Here is a 14840-nt window from a genome sequence, read left to right as displayed (position 1 = left end):
AGAAAGTCCCTGGCTGTTGGAGATGCCGCCGGAAGTGCTGTTGCGAGATGACGCTGCCGCATTTTGCGCCAGCCCTTGCTGCAGCACATAGATATGTACAATAGATGTCGCCTTGGCTACGGCAGTTCATTGGACCGAATGCGTCAAACAGAGCCGCCATCTTGAAACAGGGGAATTCAGCGTCATTGTAGGCAATGGTGGAACAGAAATAAAATCACCATAAATCACCATAAAATCCTTTAAATGCCTGTTTGTTTACATTAACCATTGGTTTTTTAACAGAAAAAAAAATTGAACTCCCATGTGAGATTATTATTATTAGACCCTGGAATGAGTCAAAGATTGGTAGCAACATTGATTTTGATGCATTGCTATTTTTTGAACAAGGTCAGATTTGATAAAAAACTCACACTTGTGATCCTAAAGCCACATCCTAAAATGTATCCAACAGCTTTAAGAGCACGTAGCGATCACTTCAATGATTAGTGACTCCAGATTATGAGCATTTACTACAAACAACATCATGTTTAATACAAATCAGACTTTATTGATGAACTAAACACATTCTACTCTAAACATACAAACATGCACACATACATACATACAGTTTAGCATTAGAAGGTGGTTATGGTTGAAGTAGAGAAAAAAATAAAGCATAAGTAGTAACTAGTAAGCTGCAAATATGGTTTGAGAAAAAAAAACTAACAAAAGGTTTCTTGGTTGTACTACAGTAGTATCAGAAGTACTTAAAAACATACTAAAAGTTTACCAAAGTTTGACTACAAGAAAGGCCCCATTTTCAAAATGGCGGCCGTCAGGTCCTTAAAATGACCATTACTCCATTATATTCCCCCTAAACCATGAATACTGGTGCCGGATAAATGTTTTGACCATGTAATATTCTAATAAGCATATTTGAATAATAGATGAGTGATTTCAAGTACAATTATATATAAAATAAATTGGTTATAAAAAAAACAAGTACAAGTAATTGCATATTTCTCCTTTCCCATATTGTTTCCCTACTGTTGGTGGTTTCTGTAGTTCATAACCATTCTTTTGATTCCAATAAAAAATAAATTCATTAGAACTGTGTGGTACTGTAAAATTAGTCAGAAGAGGGCTGCCATGTGAAGGCTCAGTAACGTTAACCCCTTTTATTTATTTATTAAGTTTTATAATGTGTTTTTGGGGCTTTTTTAATACTTTTCTTATTTATAAATATCTTTTCTATTTTCTTAAGTTGTTTTCTCTTATTTATTTTGTATACTTTTTTGCACTGTGACCTTCACTAGATTTACCATTAGTCATCACACTCTTTCTCCCATAGAGGTTGATTATAGTGATTCTCACAATTCCCAACTTGACATGGTCCACAAGTAGTCCATATGCCCTCCAACTGCACTGTTGTGTTCGGCAGACAGTTGTGCAATTGCAGTGGATCATCTGCAGGAGGCTTTCTGGGGCAGCGGTCTTTCCACTGCATAGACCCCACAGGTCGGGTCGTGCCAGCTCACTTTACTTTGACTTGGTTAGCTTTTCTATTAAGGTTAGAACCACTTCAGAGTGGGTTTGACTGTGCTGGCTGGGAGGCCAGCCAGTAGCACATTGCAGTAGTCCAGTCGGGACAGGACAAGAGCCTGAGACTAGAACTTGTGTAGCATGCTCAGATAGAAAAGGTCTAATTTTACTAATGTTGTAGAGCAGTGGTTCTCAATCCTGGTCCTGGAGGCCGACTGCTCTGCACATTTTGTATGTCTCTGAAGGTTTCTGGCTGTCCTGAAAGGCATAATGGTCAAAGAACCAAGTTAAATGAAAAAATTGTGGTGAATCTTAGGGCCAGATTATATGGCAAGCAGTTTTGTCTTTGCGAAGTTCAGCTGGAGATGATAATTCTTCATCCAGAGTATGGAACCACAAAAGGGTAAATAAGTAAAGACAGAAAATGTATTATTTGGTGAACTACTCCTTTGATGTTCCAAGGGTTTTTATGCGGTATGTTTTTTTTATATTGATTGTCAGTCTTTTTGGTCTCATAGATCATCATATAGAACTTTGGTCAATCCTGGGTTGGTTTTAAATGTGCTTTATAAATAAACAATGAATGAATTAAACATCTGGCTGTATGTTCTATTCTCTGATCACGTAAACTTTGTTATTTTCTCTTATTATAATCTGTTTTGGGCTGTGGTATTCATCTAAACTCTCAATAGCATCTTGTTTCGTATATTGTCTCCATTCAAATGGAATCTCACCATCGCCCTGAAATGTTTTCCCATGGTACATTTCCAGATCTTCCTGAAATTTGCACACAAACCACTTCCAGTAGGGCAGCTCAGAGAGGTCAGGATTGATACTCCACTTTGCATAAACTCCTCCTGCTCTTCTGTAGTCATTAAATGCAATCCACTTATTTGATGACTTAAACCGTTCAGAATTCAACACTAGAGTTGAGCAAAAATCTGTACAAAGATTGGTTGTTTTTTCATTATAGAATCCATTAATTCCATTCACTCGATGAAAAGGAACGCTGTGATCATTATCATGTTTATCTATTGCGTTGGTACAGATGGCTTTACAGAACGGACACTGAACCCAGCAGCACTGACATAAATGATCAATCAGAATCTCATCTGTTCTGCTGTTAACATCCAGTTTTATATCAAATGTTTCTGCGCTGAACTCTTTGCTGATTAAAGACATTACAGATGGAAGTTCTGTTCTTATCACGTCTTCAAGGAGTTTAAAATCAACAACATCAAGTGTCACTCCGCTTAAGTCATTCACTGAGAATATCAGAACATCTGAGAGCTTCTCCACGAAAGACTTCAACCACAAATCAACATCTCCTCTGTTCACTTGAACAAGTTCAGTAGATTCATGTGCAGCTGCCATGATCGTCTGCTGAAGAACTTTTAGGTTTTCGTCCAATTTTGGTTGAACACTGATACCGAACTCATCTCTGATGTACTGAGAAACTTCATCTCTGATGAAATCCTTGAAATGATCTCTGGGATTGTAAATGTAGTCAATGAATGCAGAAAAGTTCTCCTCTTCTGCTAGTCTCTTCATGATGTGTTTCTCCATATTTGATCTGTTTTCGTTCAGCGACGGACAGTTTATTCTTATTTCATCTGCTAAATCTCTGGCGGTGTGTTTGTAAACACTCCGTTCAATGGGTTCTTTCAGTTTCTGACAAATGATCTCAGCAAAAATAGCTGTTGATGTCGCACCTTGACAGTATTTCTGGAAAATACTATAGTATTCTCCCCTCTTCTTCATCAAATAGAGAACAGGATCATTGGCTTCTATGAACATTCTGTGTTGGTCAGTGAATAACTTGTTTGCTCTCTTAAATATAGACAATACCAGATCTATGAAGAATTCATTCTTGAACACATATTTCACCGGGCCTTTCTCATATTCTGTTATTCTCGTCTTGACGTAATCTATGAGGTGTTGGATGCAGCTGATGGTGTAGCCCATCTTTGAAATGTTAAGTGACCTAATCATCTTCTCTGTTTGCTGAATGACATCTGTGAATAAGTCTCCTATTTGGGCTTCATCCTCCTTAGATAGAATTGACCCAAACTTCTCTTTAGCTGCTGTGCATACATTTTTAACTGTATTTCCACTGGATTTTTTCAGCTTGACATAACAAGAATAAGTTGGAACGAAGAAAACGTTGTTACTGTTCTCTATGCAGGCCTTTACAGTGACACTTTCATATATCTGACTAAGGATCTCGTTCACATCTCTCAGTATGTCAATGTCTTTGATTGGTAGAGAATCTCTGCTAATCTTCTTCACACATTCTTCCCAAAACAAATCAAACTCTGGCTTCAGAGTTTCTTCATCACTCGTTCTATCTCTGAGCTTTATTGCAAGTTCTTTGCTCTTTTCTAACAGAGTGTTTTCGTGATGTGTTTTCTGAGCATCTATCTTTTTCTTCAAGTCTCGTTGATGAAAAATCTGATTTAATTTCCTCATTGTTTCTCTCAAAATGCTCTCCTGAAGCTCTTTGATTTTTATGTCAAACGACTCTTTCCACTGAATCATTATATCTCTATCTGTGTCTTTCCCAAAGAATTCTGACATTGACTTCTTCACTTCCTCACCTGTCACGTTCAATTCCCTTTGAAGATCTCTTTGCTCAGGCTCATGTGTTGCTTCATTTTCTATTTGGTTTTGTAGCTTGTTTTCAATTTTCATCATGGCACTGCGAAGAATCCAGGTCCACTTGCTGTATTCGGCCTCCAGTCTCCTGTAAGTTGAAATCTCCAGAGAATTTTTGAAGCTGAAGACAAATCGTTCATTCAGTAAAGCCTCCCAGAGATCATGAATTCGCTCACGTAGATGTATCAGACTCATTCCATTTGATTTTAAGGCTTGTGAGATAATGGCTTCCTTTAGTTCTTGAATGTTTTCACAGTAGGTTGGGTTTGGAGGTGACATGGGTGGGTTGCCCTCCCATAGATGTGCAAAATACTTCACATCATTACGTACATCGAAATTAATGACATCCCTGAAACACTCTGCATCGTTAACTTCCTCTTTGGCTGCGAGTTTTGTCATCTCATCCAGTTTCTGCAGCAGTCTTCTCCTTCCCTCCATGTTTTTCTCTCCAGCTGTAACGTCTGAAACGTTCTGATGTACAAACATGCATCTGGGATTCAGTTTGACCATCTTCATCCTCAGAAAGGCTTGAACGACAATCTGAAGAATATCCTGTATCTCAGATGAGTTCTCTCCAAAGATGTTGATCAATGTCAGATTACCAAGACCCACAACAAATGTGGCCAATTCATTGTCATGATGTCTTGTGGATCTTTCAGCCAGTTCTGCATCGCGTAGACCCTCAGTATCAACAACCAGAATATAATCAAAGTGTTTTTTCATTTCTTCTGACACTCTGACCAGCTGCATGAAAGCTCCTCTGGTACACCGGCCAGCGCTGACTGCAAACTGAAGCCCAAACATGGCATTCAGCAAGGTGGATTTCCCCGAGCTTTGAATTCCTAAAACTGACATCACAAAAACTCTCCGGTCTCCCAGTTTCTGAATGAGTTCATCTAGAACCGCAGTAATCCACGTGACAGGAACATGAGCGGCATCTCCATCCATCAGCTCCAGTGGAAATCCAGAGATCATCATCTCTGCTGCAAGACCTGGGAGAGAAGGCTGAATACCTTCCTTGTTCTCCTTTACAGATGCCCATGATTCATATATCTGACCGATCTCTCTCATGATGTGCTCCAATCCAAATGTTGCAGATTGAAGTTCCTTAGATATTCTATCAAGTTCTGTTTGTGCATCTTTGAGTTTCTCAGATTCATCTTTTCCTTTCAGTTCCAAGACTGCTGACCACTTTTCATCATACTTGTGATGTAGGGCAGAAAGATCAGCTGATGTATATTCATCCAAGTGGATACTAAGCCATTTCAGAAAATACACATTCAAATTAGCATCACATGAGTTTATTTGTTTCATAAAGAGCCCTATAAAATCACTTATAGGAATTCCATGCTGCTCTTCTCGAGTTTTCTTCATTTCTGTTCGTTTTCTACTTATTACTAGTTCTGTCTCCTTCCCTTCAGGTCGATGAAGTTCTTTGTTCTTCTGACACCACTGATGCCACAGTTTCCCCTGATGGGGCAGAAATGATTTTTTGAATTCTGTCAGAGGTTTTTTCTTAAGTATTTTCATCATCTCCTGCGCTACTTCTTTTCCTCTTTTACAATCTTCATCATCTTCCTCATCTACTCTGATATTTGAGTGTTTTGACAAATCTTCAAGTCTGAACATAGCGGATGCTGCATATGGGAGACAATCATTTATAGCTCTTTTGAGTTCCTCAGATACATCTGACTGATTTCTGTCTTTCAAACCAATCTTGTATTTTCCTTTCCTCATCTGACTAACAGCAGAGTCATCCTCATTAAAAAGGAAAATAAGTGGCTTGTCGTCCCTGTACAGCTTCTGAATTGTGGTTGCGCTTCTGTCATTCTTGTCAAGCTGTTGTAGAAGAACGACATTAACTGAAGACATTTTAGTGATGATCTCCAGTTGTTCCTCGTTGGCTCCTGCATCACCATGAAGATTACAGAATGCAACACATACATTAAATGTATCTGTATTTTTTCCAGAGGGGCAGAACCAGGCAATCTCCACCACTCCATCCATCAGCAGTCTGGCTTTGCTGCTGCATTGACAGTTCCTGTTGAAGAACGTGTTGTGTTTCTCATTGATCAGACTATTCATCAGCTGAGACTTGGATGAAGACACAGAACCAAACCTGAAGAATGACACCATTGGAGTTTTTGCTTTGCACACTGGCTGGACTTTGCTGATGATTTCATTGTCGGGATTTCTCATCTTCCAACTCTTGTTGATTTGTCTGAATGTCCAGAGAGGACACAGAATCTTTTGTGAGAATGGATCAGGAACAAGCAGAGGAAGAGCAAACTGACACTGCGAGAGTTTAGTGACCATCAACTGCTTGAGGAAACTATCAGCACAATGAAACACAGCCATCTGAACATCCATCGGGTGAACAGGGTCTGATTTACTTGTTCCTTTATTAGACAAATTCATTTCTTTGAACATATCAAAAAAATCCCCCTCATCTTCAAGTGAGTCATTGTTTGCTGGTTGTGTGTGATGCTGTTTTTTGTTTTCTTGTCTTTTAATGTATCTTGCTCTGTAGTTCATCATCATTAGTTTCTGTAGATAATTCTTGACCAGTTCTTCTTCGGCACAAGACTCATCAGACTCCAATACATGTTCAGTTACCTGAAGAACATCTGCACTTCTCAGTTTACTGTCATACATATGAAGCCTGTTAAAGACTGGATGAATGAAGGAAACAGAAGAAGTAACATACCAGAATGTTATTGTTTCTTTGGTTAGTTTCTAATGTATTTTTTTAATAATGCAAGTACTTCTGGGATATAATATTTCCAAAGAATCTACTGTATACACACTGGGAAAAGTTATTCAAAGTTATTTATCTGCTACAAGTGTAATGTCAGTTTCTTGGTGTAACTAGATATTTTCAACAAGACTAGTGAGTAATTCAATTAGGTTTGTAATTTAATAACAGTGGGTGTATCACCAAAAGGTCAGTTTACACAAAAAAAAGTTGTACTAAAGTTGTCACTGGGAAGGTACCTTTTTAAATGGTCCTAATATGTACTATTTTGGTAAAGATATGTACATTTAACTCTTTCCCCGCCATTGACAAGTTATCTCGTCATTAATAGAAAACATTTGCATGAATAAAACGTGTTTACTGTGAGTTTTTATGGTTATATGCAATACCGCGATTATCCACTAGATAATTTACCCAATTTATAAAAAAAAAAGCTGAAGTAAAAAATATGTATTAATTTTACACTCATTCAAATTATTTATATGTATACGCACAACCGGCGCAACGTCATAGAATGTCTCTGAACAGGTTTACATGCCTGCCATAGAGCGCGAAAGATACATTAACACATTTAATTTGGTCAATATAAAAACATGTCCCTTTCATTCTCAGAGCGTCAAGTTTGTGTAACAACGCTCCCTATTGGCCAGAGGTGGCTTACCCGGACATTTACTCATACCTCATCGAGTCAACAGTGAAGCAAGTGAATGATTTTACTTCGTATTTGAAAGTTACTTCGTATTTATATATTATGTCTTTATATTTAGAGTAATGAGTGCACTTTTCCATCGAGCCATACAACTAACTGGCTTAGCGATATTTCCAGCAATCACTGGATGGCGTTGTTACACAAATTTGACGCTGTGAGAATGAAAGGGGCATTATTATTTTATATTGACCAAATTAAATGTGTTGGTGTGTCTTTCGCGCTCTGTGGCGGGCAGGGTGGACGGATAGTTGCTCAACATGTTTAATCTGAGTGATTTCATAAGTTATTTACGCGGCCTGCCGGCTGTGTAAAAACGTTGCTTTGTTCCGCTATTTTGAATGGAAGTCAATGGAAGGTCTGTTTTTTCCCCAAAAAAGGGGCGGTGACGAAATTTATAGTCAAGTTCCTGGATGTGCCGTTAGTCCGTATATGGTTTATGAGGACACAAATGTGTATGACATGGGTATTACAATGAGACTCAGATGGCACTTTTCCATTGCATAGTACCCCACGGTTTGGTTTAGTTTGGGCCGGTCAGCTTACTTTTGGGAGCTTTTCCATTGGGATCACTTCGTAGTACCCGATACTTTTTTTCGTACCACCTCGGTTGGGGTTCCAAGCGACCCGAGCTGATACCAAACGTGACGAGTAACCATTGGAGTTCACTGATTGGTCTGAGAGAATCGTCATCGGCGCCGTCATCCTATTATGTAAAATATTAGCTTTAGCTTAAGGCTTGCTGCTAGCTTGCGCTGTCTCGAGCAAACATGTTGTCATCTGTGCTCTGTTTTAAGTTTCCAAACACCCTTTTAGCGATTAAAAACATCCACAGGTTGTGAATCAGGAACACATAAAAAGTTTTTTCCAGACTTGCAGTTTGTGGCGGCACATTCGCGACGTGCACGTCAGTATTATTTATGCTTTAATGCAACTTCATTGAGGCTCAGCGGAGCGCCGTCGACAGACGCCACGGGTGTTTGAACAGAAACTGTTATGTGAGACAGAGGTAGTTATAAACGCGATGTGCAAAGTAAACTTCTATTTGTGGTGGCCAATTTTAATTTTGTGGCGGCACATTCGCGACGTGCACGTCAGTATTATTTATGCTTTAATGCAACTTCATTGAGGCTCAGCGGAGCCGTCGACTGACGCCACGGGTGTTTGAACAGAAACTGTCATGTGAGACATAGGTAGTTATAAACGCGATGTGCAAAGTAAACATCTATTTGTGGTGGCCAATTTTAATTTTGTGGCGGACTGATAAATAAATAAATGTTTGGGAATGTACAAGGACGCTCTCTCTTGTATGATGTCACAGCCGTATGCAGCGCAAATATAACGACACGCCTATAATTCCTCCCACTGCGAAGTGATACTAAACTCAATGGAAAAGCTAACCACGCCAAAGTGAGGTGAGCTGACCCGACCCAAACTAAACTAAACCGTGGGGTACTATGCAATGGAAAAGCGCCAAGAGACTCAGCTGAGCGCGTCGACTGATGCAATGGGTGTTTGTACAGAAACAGTCATGTGAGACAGAGGTAATGATAAATGCGATGTGCAAATATCTATTTGTGGCGGACTGACAAATAAATGAATGTATGGAAAATACTGCTCCCTCTTTTGCTCACTTACACTTTTTGTATGATGTCACAGTTGTAGGCAGCGCCAATATGATGACATGCCTATAATCCCTCCCATTCTGAAGTGGTACTAAACTCAATGGAAAAGCTAACCACGACCTGACTCGTGGGGTACTATGCAATGGAAAAGCGCCATAAGGCACCAATGCATACTTTTGAGGTACCAATATGCACCCTTTAGGTACAACTGTATACTTTTTGAAAAGGTACTGCCCTAGTGACAACCTTTATACCTTTTTTCTGAGAGTGTTATATTAAAATTGTATCCACAGTGGTATAATTAGTCAACTTTAAATCAAAGTGTTAAAAAAAACGTTAGAGGAGAAACTAGTCAAACATCAGAGAAGAAAATGTTTGGTTTGACCACTCTGATACTCACCCTTTCTCAGGTTTTCCCTACTTTGGCCAAGTGTGTTAAACATCTCTTCAGTGTAGCATTGCTCTTTATTCCCATTAAACAGACTTTCAGTTTTGCTTACGAGTCCTCTCATCTCTGATTGGTTGTTCATGGTTTTGTTGCAGGTGTGATATCTTCCTCCACATTTCTTCACCAGTTGGTTCCCCTTCAGATCATCTATTATAGTGTCAGACTCTTCCTCTCTCTCATAGGTGAAAAGAATAATCACAAACTGAAAAACTCTGTCACCAAATACTTTCTGTAGCCATTCAAGACCCATCTTATCAGCATCTGTTAACTGGCCCAGTCGTACAACGTAGATGAAGACAGAGATTTCATTTTCATGCATTAGTTGACCAATGAGATAATCCACAGAGCCCATGGGAAGTTTGGTGAAGTCAATCATGTTGATGACTGAGATGTGATGGTCCGATATCTTAATCTTTAAAGGTTTGATCAGTTCTACATCTTTAAGAGGTGGTTCTTCTCCCAGTAAAATATTATCATTACCAAACTGAACTGATGTAGAGTTTCCAAAGAGAGCAAAGGTCTTATTGGAAACCTTCTGATCTGTAATAAACACAAAAGAACTGTTCTCAAACTTCTTAAAACACCACAACTTCAATATTATTATTATGAATACACAAAAACTCTGATGTTGTTTTATTACCCATGTGGGAAGAATCAACAGAGCCAGACAGTTCAGAATCTACATTCATGTTTGCAGTTTTTGAGCTTCTCCCTTTTCTGTTCATTGCCTGAATAAAGAAAATTGATTATTGTCTTTACCTATTAAGGTCTTTTGAGCGTGAAAGAGTATACAACATTGTCTATAGTTTTTCTTAGTAGAAAATCACTGTATATTTAGCATTCTGTAATATTTATGTTGGGTCTGGTTGATAACAACTTTATCTTATAACAGGAAGAAAGTAAATATCAGCACAGCAACTTTAACGTCACAACATTAAATGTATGCACATTTGGCAGATGTTTTCCACAAAGCAACTATCAGGGCATACTGTGCACATTTGTATCTGGCCATTTGATCTCTGGTAATCAGTCATGACACTGACATTGCTATGTTGGTTTAATTAAGTACAACTCCTTCCTAGTTCACTATACAGATTAACTTTCTAACAGATCTTTTGCCAAAACAACTGTAACATTCATTTTACAGGGTCAAAACTTCTTTATTAAACACCAAAGCAGTAGACAGAATCAGGCAAGACTTTGATGTCAATTGAGAGGTGCAGATCCAGTTTAGCAGGTTTTGAAGTTTGCATAAATAAACAGCCCTGGTTTATTTTAAACCACGTGATATTTAACTCTTTCGCCGCCATTGACGAGATCTCTAGTCAATCAAGAAAAAACGCTTCCCCGCCAATGGCCCTGTCCCAAATGGCGCACTTCATGTGGACTTTCGGTCTTGTGGCCTTAAATTGCGCGTTCTCGCTTAGTCCACGAGTCCGTAGGGTGTCCCATCTGTCATTTTTACGCTTTGAAGTGTGCTCATCAGCGCTTCCTTTGCCCCCTTGATGCGGTCTTCAGCGAAGCCCGCATTGCAGCAGGCTTCGCGCACTTTGCCAACCCAGAAGTCCTTGCGAAAGTGCAATCAGACCAATCAGGCGACGGAAGGGAGGAGTTCACACCGACGGGCAACTTCTCTACCTATTTCCGGTGTGATGCTCGAGTCTGTCCCAAAATACAACTCCGGTGCACCCACGTGGCCTCGCATCAAGGGTCCCTAAAGTCTGGACTACGTGATGTCATCAAAGTGTGGACTCTGAGGAGGACCAAAAGTCCGGAGTGTGCCATTTGGGACAGGGCCAATGACGAGTATTTCCGTATTTCCGCAATACCGCTATTATCCACTAGGTGGCGCCCTTCCGCAACTTTTTTAACCCGGAAGTATTGCCCTTTGGCAAGCAGCTGCATGCATAGATATGTAAAGGCTAGATGGCTCAAGGCGGAGTCCCTAACGGCATCACCTGGCGGCCATCTTAGGACAGGGCGCGTAGCAGTTAGTTTAATGGTGCAGGTACTTTTAAATGACCATAACTTGCTCAATTTTCTACCGATTTTCAAACGGTTTGGGTTTTTACAAACGTTATTAACGTGGCTATAATTCTGGATGCTTTAACATGTTTCATGAATTTATTTTTTATTTTTAGTATAGGTATGCAGTGTCATAGGTACATCTTTGACGTTTATAACAAACCAAACCGTTTGAAAATCGGTAAAAAATTAAGCAAGTTATGGTCATTTAAAAGTACCTGCATCATTAAAACTCAATGCTACGAGTGAGCGAGCGCCCTGTCCTAAGATGGCCGCCAAAATGCGGACGTTGCACTCAATTGGCCAGCAGCGCGGACGAGCCATCTAGCCTTTATATCTATGGCTGCATGTCCGTGTCTGTTTTAAAGATCGCTTTGAATGGGAACTCTATGAAAAGTCCGTCACAAACATGGAATTATCTCTGCTTTTTGCTCAAAATGTGGTGTTTTTGCAGAAACCTACCCATATTCAAAAGCTGATTACAAAAGAACCACTGAAGGTAGGATGAATCTTTTTTTTTTTTTTTTTTGAAAGCAGAGGGTCTGTTCTTTCATTTGATATATTGTATGTTTATATATTTAAAGAAGAACATTTTCTGGAAGGCATTAAACTTTTGAAAATCATGAAAAACGCTGGCGCTGGCTGGCAACTTTTTTAAAAACGCTGGTGGCGAACGACTTATAGGAAAAAGTGCATTTAACTCAGTTGCAAGCCATGATAAATCATATCATAAAAGTTTTTAAGATACTTTAAGTCCTATTATGCAGTCAGAGCCGATTGGCCCTATGTGTACTACGCAGACCCCTATAGGGCCCCGCAAATTACGTAAGGCCCGCCTCCTCCTGCCTCGTTTCATAGCGCATGTTACCGTTTACTGAGATGACAATATGAAGCGGAGCTATCCATCTGGCCATGAAAAAAGAAAAAGGAAATAAAATGAGAGTTAAACGCGAGAACAGCAATCAGGTAAACTTGTGATCTCTTCAAGTTTGATGTCATGTCAGCAAGAGCAAACAGTAAAGTTAAGTTGATGTGATTCTGTCTCTCTCTATCTGACTTGCTAAATTAGCTGTGTAGTGTTGCCAGTGCATCTCTTAGCCTGTCTGTTACACAACAATTTATTGCGCGAATATTCACGTCAAAAAACGCCCAAGGGCAACAGGGTATAAACGGCAGCGCGATAACCGAAATGACACGCGCGGTTTCCAGCAGCAACATCTGTGTGGGGACCATAACAAAAATAGCATGATAATGGATTTACATTGGAATGGGTATAATGTCAATGATAAGGTCAAAATGAATGCACATCCCTCAGTAAATATTAATAACCATCAGGGATCAAGTATTGCTCTTATGCATACTATAAACAGTTATACGGTATGGCAAGCCATTTTAGCTTTTATACATTCACATGATATGGTATAAATATTAAGAGTGTGATTTATAGTAGTACAGAGGTGGGCACAAATACATCAAAAACTATTTTGTTACAAACTACAAATACTGGCTCAAGAAATGTAACAAAATAAAATACAAAATACTGATGTGAAAACTGTATTTAAATAAAATACAAGTAATCCGTATTTTTTTTGATAGAGTGAGTCACTCTGAAGGGGATAATACTGGTCTGACAGTTTCCTTTGACAGTGCTCCGGTCAGAGAGAAGGGCACGGAGAGATAATTTCAGAAAACTTTATTATTGAAGTTTGAGTACAGGCATTGATGTACGAATAGGTATGTACGTATGTGGTTGTGTTATAGGTGTGTGGGGATGTATGTGTGTGTTCTATAAAAGAAACAAAGAATACAATATTATCAATCACAATGTACAAAGTATAATAAAAATGTGCAAATATATATAGTAATATCCAATACAATAATAAACATTGAATCAGAATACTGAAATAGAATTATTTAGCCAAATAACCTGGAAAGAGTAATAAACAACTAATATACAGGCATACAAAGGGTAATAAAGCAAAGTACTAAAGGGATTTGGTGGTCTTTGCCTCCCTCTAGTGGAAGTGGATGCAACTGCACCCCATACATCGTGTGAGGGCGCGTGACCAAGACGTGCTGAACTACACACTAAATGTGTCTAAGTGACACAGATATTAAATAGGATTTAGCAGTAAGACTACAGGGTACAAAAACTAAAAATATAGCACTCGTGAATACAGCGTAAAGTTGACATAATCTAAAGGAAATAATCTCCAGTCTAACTATGGCTTAATAACATAGTCACGTGACACCTATTAACTAAAGAAATACACGCAAAAGTATTAAACCATGCGCATAATATACTTAACAGTAAAACAGGTGAACGTAAACAACATCTAAACAAGTCCTATAGAACATTTCAAAAGATGTAAACAACACTGGTCCAGAAGCACTTTCTGTTTCAGTTTTTAACACTAGATAAACGTTGGGATAAAATAAAACAAACAGAACATATAGAACTGAATCAAAAAGTTAAACAAACATCTTAAAGATAATGATATATGTGAAATAAAAAAAAAAAAAACAGTTACAAACTGAAACAGAAAGTGTCTCTGGACCAGTAGTGTTTACATCTCCTGAAATGGTCCATAGCAATATTGCATCTTAGTTCGAAATAAAACTTACTTTCACTTAGATTACGCACACGAGAGCCACCATCCCACAGAATGCAGAGTCGTGAATGAAGATGTGACGCGCTCGGAAAGGAAATAATATTAATGCGATTTCAAAATAAAACTACAGGAAATAAAAGACTTTCTGACAATAGGGGATTATCACGCATCGGTTTTCGTGGGTGGGACTTGTCAACTTTGTGCACGGCCACTTCCGGCACAGTTCAACAGTGGCTGAAACGAAGCTGCTAGATGTCACTGCTTTGTTGTAAGCGGTTGTAAGTCAAACAAACAACACCAATGCCGACTAGAAGTGGATGATGTGGCACTTTTTTTACAACACTGCAGTGTTAAAAAGCAGCTTTACAAGAGAAGAAACCATAGAAAATGGGGGACTTATTTATATATAGAATATAAAGCAATAAAATAGAATTGAATATATGGTATTTCTGCAAAGTTTTGTGTTCTCACAAAAAAAAAAAAACGGTATTAA

At 38.8% G+C, this 14840-nt stretch overlaps 1 protein-coding gene across 1 annotated transcript; it reads right to left on the bottom strand.

Moving 5' to 3' along the window:
- Positions 1-312: 312 nt before the first annotated feature.
- LOC129441856 (interferon-induced very large GTPase 1) lies at positions 313-14798 on the bottom strand. The gene is made up of 4 exons (XM_055201583.2): positions 14361-14798; positions 10351-10438; positions 9663-10250; positions 313-6848 (listed from the first exon to the last, which is right to left on the bottom strand). The coding sequence occupies exons 2-4, from the start codon at positions 10433-10435 to the stop codon at positions 2131-2133; spliced, it is 5391 nt and encodes a 1796-aa protein (XP_055057558.2). The 5' UTR covers positions 10436-10438; positions 14361-14798; the 3' UTR covers positions 313-2130.
- Between the last annotated feature and the right edge of the window lie 42 nt (positions 14799-14840).

Source organism: Misgurnus anguillicaudatus, chromosome 2, assembly GCF_027580225.2.
Source record: "Misgurnus anguillicaudatus chromosome 2, ASM2758022v2, whole genome shotgun sequence".
Classification (NCBI taxonomy): Eukaryota; Metazoa; Chordata; class Actinopteri; order Cypriniformes; family Cobitidae; genus Misgurnus; species Misgurnus anguillicaudatus.
This window is presented reverse-complemented; position numbering and strand designations above follow the sequence as displayed.